This window comes from Chelonia mydas, chromosome 6, assembly GCF_015237465.2.
Source record: "Chelonia mydas isolate rCheMyd1 chromosome 6, rCheMyd1.pri.v2, whole genome shotgun sequence".
NCBI lineage: Eukaryota > Metazoa > Chordata > Testudines > Cheloniidae > Chelonia > Chelonia mydas.
Genome location: NC_051246.2, coordinates 70,926,921 through 70,932,920, shown reverse-complemented (window position 1 = coordinate 70,932,920; position 6,000 = coordinate 70,926,921). Strand labels below are relative to the sequence as shown.

Sequence of the window (6,000 nt, the reverse complement as noted above, 5' to 3'; positions counted from 1 at the left end):
TCGCTATGTGCTATAAAGACTCCAATTCACAAAGCAGCATTTCTGACAGAAAACAAAGCAGAATTACTGACTTTTTAAAAGGATGATTTAGATACTGTTGTATTTTTGTGTGAGCATGTTAAAATACTTTTTAATGGCTTATGTATTTTATTAACACGGTGAAGTGCACTTCTTGAACTTTAAATGAATGTATCTCTGTGGATAAACTGATAAGGTAAGAAAACCTAAAATTTAACCTTGATGGTGTGAAATTTGGTTGCAATTGAACCAGCTGTAAAGTCTTGGTCATGACATGATTTAGCAAACTCTGTTTATTTGAACTGTCACTTAAATGGAATGAACTGGAGTCCACTGAGGCATCACAATGAGGCTACTACTAGATATATAACATTAGCAAGCCATCAGAAGGCTTTGGTCTCTCTACATAGTAGAAGACACAAGAAATATAATCTCAGGAGATTAAGTCTATTGGATAGTGACTATTTTATTTGCGGTTTCCTCCAGTCCACTACTGTGCGCAAGGCCCGAATAATCAAGTTTTCATTATTCAGGATATTGTAGTCAATCATTTTCACCGGAATGTCAAAATTCTCTTCACTGAATGAGAGCTCCCTTGTAGTATTTGGGAGCTTGCTGTTTCCTCCGTTCCACTGCTGTGCGCAAGGCCTGAACAATCAAGTTCTCATTATTCAGGATATTGTAGTCAGTCATTTTCACCAGATTGTCAAAATTCTCTTCACTGAATGAGAGCTCCTTTGTAGTATATGGGGAAAAGGGACTAGACACATCAACTTTCCCCTCCTCCATCTCTGTGGGGCTGCGTTCCACACCTAAGAAAAAAATGTTGCAAGTTTTACCAGTGAAACATTATTGCAGTTTGGAGCTTATATCAATTAACAAGGCAATAATTGGCCAGGGAGGGAGATTTCTCTCTAGCGAGATAGTTTGCAAAGTTAATTGCCATAGGGATGTGCAAGTATCTCTAGCAAAATCAAGTTTTTCAATCTCTACATCACCACTCTCCAGAACTGACGAAAATCGTATTGCTGATAGGGTCAGGATAGGGAAGAACCCGTTGTAACAACACTTACTACAGGTCAGCCCTATGAGTGTCATTTACAGGAGACCTACATGATCTGCATATCTGCTTCCCCAATCTAGAAAGGAAGATGTCTCAATGGTAGTGAGCAAAAACAAAATGGAATACTGAGAGCAGGAGAGAATGTAAGAGACAGGCGGCCACTCAGAAATGAATTATAATCCGTGAATCAATGACCCAGCCAACACTGGCTGGCCATACTGAAGGAAAAATGATGACCCGTTCAGTGAGAAGATTGTTGATACTGTTGACTAATGTATGCTGGCTAGCATATATACATCTATTAATAATAGGTATTAGTAAGTGTTCAGCACAAATAGCATTAAGCACAAATATTATAGCAGTTATATGGCCTAACTTGGCCTATGATTTTTATATAACGCTGCTCACTTATGCTAAGTATCTCATAACACGTTGCATCCCCTGACGTAAGTTTTGGCTTGAGCAATTAAGAAAGCTGTCAAGATCAGGACAGATGAGTGCTTTACCATAGCAACAGAAAGGGAGTTAGTCTCACAGGCCTGTACTGGAATGTCCCAAAGGAAAGAGAAGACATATGATTCGCCTACCCTAATACAAACCTAGGAGGTGCCTTCATGCCTGAAATGCAGGTGTTCAGAACAAAGAGAGAAGGGGTACATCATAGTACCAGAAAAACAAGGTAGAAAGCTGATTGGTTAAATCTAGTTCCAGATGATGTACACAGTATCTTTTACTTGTAAACCGTCAGGGTGTAAAAATACGGCTCATGGGGTGTAACTTTGGGAGCACACCTTCTGCATAAGGTGAATGTAACACTATTGCACAAGATGGCTTCTCTGAGAGTGGTATCACATAGAACCTATTTCCTGTACTATATTATTATTATTATTGAGTTATAGCAATAAACCTGACTGACATTGGTTATTTCGTCTCTTGAGTATATTTCATAACAAACCAGAGAGTGGTCAAGCAACTGACTATACAATTTATCAACAATGCTGAAAGAAAAGTTCTCAACCCCTCAAGACCCAAGTGTGTGACACAGGCCTTTAAATGTGTGTAAAAAAACCCCCGTTGACGTCAATGAAGCTTGTAGTGGTGGCTGGGCTTTGCTTCAACAATATAGTGTTTCTCATAGCCTCCATTTTAAGGATCTGCATTTTTGATTCAGTTAATTTACATTTATACACAGCAAGACAACACCGTGTGTGAGAGATCAAAATAATTGTGTGGCTAAAATGAGCACTGTGCCTTATAATGATGGATGGTTGAGTGGCATTAACTCAGAGTGAAAATGGTATTTCTTGTCTGTGGAAAGGTTGATCGTATTGAAATGAGAAAGGAGGATACAGCCAGCAGAGAATCATCAGATATGAAATGAGCAGGACAGGCTGATCAAGGAGATAACGTAACTGTCTGCTGATAACTTACCAGGAGCTTTGTATTTTTTGAAGGTGTCATTTACTAATGGGAAAAAAAGCACTAAAGGAGCTCTTGGATTCTCAGCATCTTCAAACAGATAGCACTCCTTTGGATTTTTCCTGTCTTCCTCACTCATCTCGATTCTGGGGAATGGGATTCCCTGCTCCGAGCAGTACTTCTCAATTAGGTCCAGAGGCTGAATCATCACAGAACAAAGATTTTAGAACTCAAAGAAGGGACAAAGACCAGGATTTCCTGAAACACAGTAACTAATGTTAAACTGCCTTTCAATATCTAAGGGGTTACACAGGAATTCCTATGGGAACACATGAGGTTGGAGAAAGACTACATCACAGAATACTGATGTTGCAGTTTATTTTGCTCCCTGTAGCACTTTAAACAAAATGAGAAAGCAGTTACAGTAGTATAGATTCCACAGGCAGCTGAAAACTAAAGTATTAATTTAAATCTACTGCTGAGTAAGAGGATTCCATAAATAGATTTTGAAATGGAACATCAGAGAGAAAAGCACAAAGAGTGTATGTATCTTTCTAAGATACTAATATGGGCCCCATCACCAAAGTATCTGAGCACCTCACAAGCTTTAATGTATTTAGCTTCACATCACCTCTCTGAGGTAGGGAAGTGCAATTATTCCCATCTCCACAGATCAGAGGATGAAGCACAGAAAAGCTAAGTGACCTGCCCAATGTATCACAAAGTCTGTGGGGAAGCAGGGAATTGAACCTGGACTTCCCAAAGCGCGGGCTAGTGCTCCAACTACCAGTCCATCCTTCATCAGGATAATTTGTAACATGAAAAATTAGTTACTGAAAGACCTTGTAGAAATTTGAATCCAAAGGTATTGAATTGTCCCATCTACCACGGAGTCAGCTGCCAGAAAACCTCAAATCATCTAATCAAAAAGGAATAGCCATATAATTACATGTAATTTTGTGATGAACACTCTCGCTATTAGAACTAGTAAGAAAACAGAAATTTTTCCTGTAAGCAATTTTGAATGACAAAAAAAGTCTTCATCTGAAATGTTTTAGTAAAAAAAAATTCTGTTTTCTATATAGAAATGTTTGAACTGATTAAAAGTGGTTTTTTTTGTTTCAAATCAACATTTCAAAATGAAACAATATTTTTCATTTCATTTAGACAACTTCACTCCTATGTGACAAGGGAACTCTCCACAATAAGAGCAAAGCTTGTCTGTGCAGGAGATACAACCTTCTCCGGGGTGATCCGAGACAGTGAAATGAACTCCCCCACAAACAGAGGACCCTCCACAAACAGTATGGAAACCTCACCACTTTCTGCTCCAAGTGCAAGAAGAATTTCTTTGATCTTGCCTTCTCTAATATGAATACAAATCAACAGGTACATTTCTTTAACAACCACCACCTACCAAACAAGACACACCATGCACTTCTCCCTCTGGGGATAAAATGAGAGAACAAACAGCATGTGACAGATGTGTAGTCACATTGCTTAATGCAATACTGGAAGGTACTCAGGTACTATGGTGATGAGCACAGTATGAAAACCTATATAGAATAGAACTTAATGTTATTTTGTTTCAAGTTTTTGAGTTTCAGAAACCCAAAATGAAACATTTTAAGTCCAAAATTAAAACTGTCATTTCAAGTCACCATTTTGAAATAAAATGTTATTTTGTTATGGTTTTTTATCAATCAAAAAGTTGAAATGACACAACTGTGTAAGTTGAAATAAAATGAAAAAATGAGTTTCATTTCAAAATGTTGATTTGTCATTGGAGATTTCATGTAGCAAAATCTAATTTTTGTTGGAATTGACATTTCACCCCACAAAAAATTCAGTTTCAACAAAACTGCACTTTTTGGTAGGTATATTTTCTTCACAAGAAATTTTTATCAGCCTTAATAACTACTTTTTCTTATTGTGTGCGCCTGCCAACTTCTTTTCCTAGTTTTCCTAGAAAATTACTGAGGAACACTGAGAATATCTGCATAACTTATCTTCCGTGAATTTGTTGGAATAGTACAGCTTCATAGATTTCAAGGACAATTGTCATAAACTATTATCTGACCTCCTGCATAACACAGGCTGCAGGACTTCCCTGAACTAAGTCCTGCTTCAAAAGTACAATACACAGAATAGAAATATTTATCAAACACCTCTATTGTTCAGCATTATTATTAACAATTCTACAATTTTGAACTAGTAATGGACCAATGCGTTGTTAGGATTCCTTGTCTTTCCAATATACTTCTAAAAACTCCTCCTTATTGTCCTTAATTCTGATGGCCATAGAGTTCTCCCTATCAGATCAGCCATTAGGACTTAGGAATTAAAACAGAAAATTAGAAGCACAAATAGATTCAATTAAATAGAGAATTTAGGCCACAATTTCTGAAGCAAGGAGGTGTGCCATTGTCGAACTAGTAGTGCAAACTAAATGAAGTTTCATTCTTCTGGAATCAATTTCCTCTTCTACTATTGGAAAGTTAGTAATTTTGGCCACAGGTGCCGGCTTCTAATTTTCCCCAGGGGTGCTCAACCCATGCTCAGACCCAGGTGATGATGGGGCCCACTGCACCCCTTCCCTCAAGGCCCCACCCCACCTCTTCCCTCCCCCGCTCCACCCCCACCCTGCCTCTTCCCCACCTCTTTCCACCCCCTCCTCTGAGCGCGCCCCATACCTGCTCCTTCTCCTCGCTCCCAGCGCCTCCTACACATCACAGAACAGCTGTTCCGCCATGTGCAGGAGGTGCTGGGAGGGAGGGGAGGAGCTGATTGGCGGGGGCCATCGGCAGGTGGGAGTGGGAGGGAAGGGGGAGCTTGGCTGCCACTGGGTCCTAAGTACCAGCTAATTTTTCTTCGTGGGTACTTCTGCCCTGGAGCACCCACAGAGTAGGTGCCTATGATTTTGGCTACTAAATGCTAAAAGCTTTGAGGCAAATGGCCATAATGGAAAAACCAAAGGATAATTTGACTCTTCTCACCAACGTCTGTGATCCTCCACTGTAATTTAAATGCAGGATGACGTCCACTTTCCTCTGAGGTACCAAGAGTGGTGGGTAACTGGTATTGATAAAAAATCCAGTATCTGCCAGGGATAGAGGGTGCTGTGCTGTTTCAATTAGTTTGTTAGGGCAAGTGTCTATCACAGTGTCTGAAATACAAACATGTCCGGTTATAACTACCATAAGAATAGATGAGCTGCTTTCCTGATGATGATAATAAATGGGTCAAAGAGAAGAAAGGAGATCAAAGAAATGGGTCAAAGAGAAGAAATTCTGCCCCTACCCCATTGCTTTCTTTGGGTGTTGACACATTGTTGTACCACAGCAGTTCAGCCTTCACTTAGAGGAACAAGTCTCTTGTTGTTCATTCCCTTCTTAGACTCCTCACATTGTTTTCAGCCTTTTTGTCTACCTATTTTGCCCCTCCCCCTAACTTTGCAGTCACTGTGCCTGGTGACATGCAACCCAACAAAAAATTAACTA

General features: G+C 39.5%; 1 protein-coding gene across 1 annotated transcript in view; it reads right to left on the bottom strand.

The window, feature by feature from the left end:
* Nucleotides 1-517: 517 nt before the first annotated feature.
* The window catches only part of LOC102937094 (cytosolic phospholipase A2 epsilon), a 40,281-nt gene continuing 34,798 nt past the window's right edge, over nt 518-6,000 (bottom strand). Inside the window, exons 17-19 of the mRNA XM_043548096.1 lie at nt 5,497-5,666; nt 2,513-2,699; nt 518-830 (exon numbers count right to left, since the gene is read on the bottom strand). Coding sequence (XP_043404031.1) covers nt 595-830; nt 2,513-2,699; nt 5,497-5,666 — 593 coding nt within the window. The 3' untranslated portion in view covers nt 518-594. The remainder of the gene's footprint in view (nt 831-2,512; nt 2,700-5,496; nt 5,667-6,000) is intronic.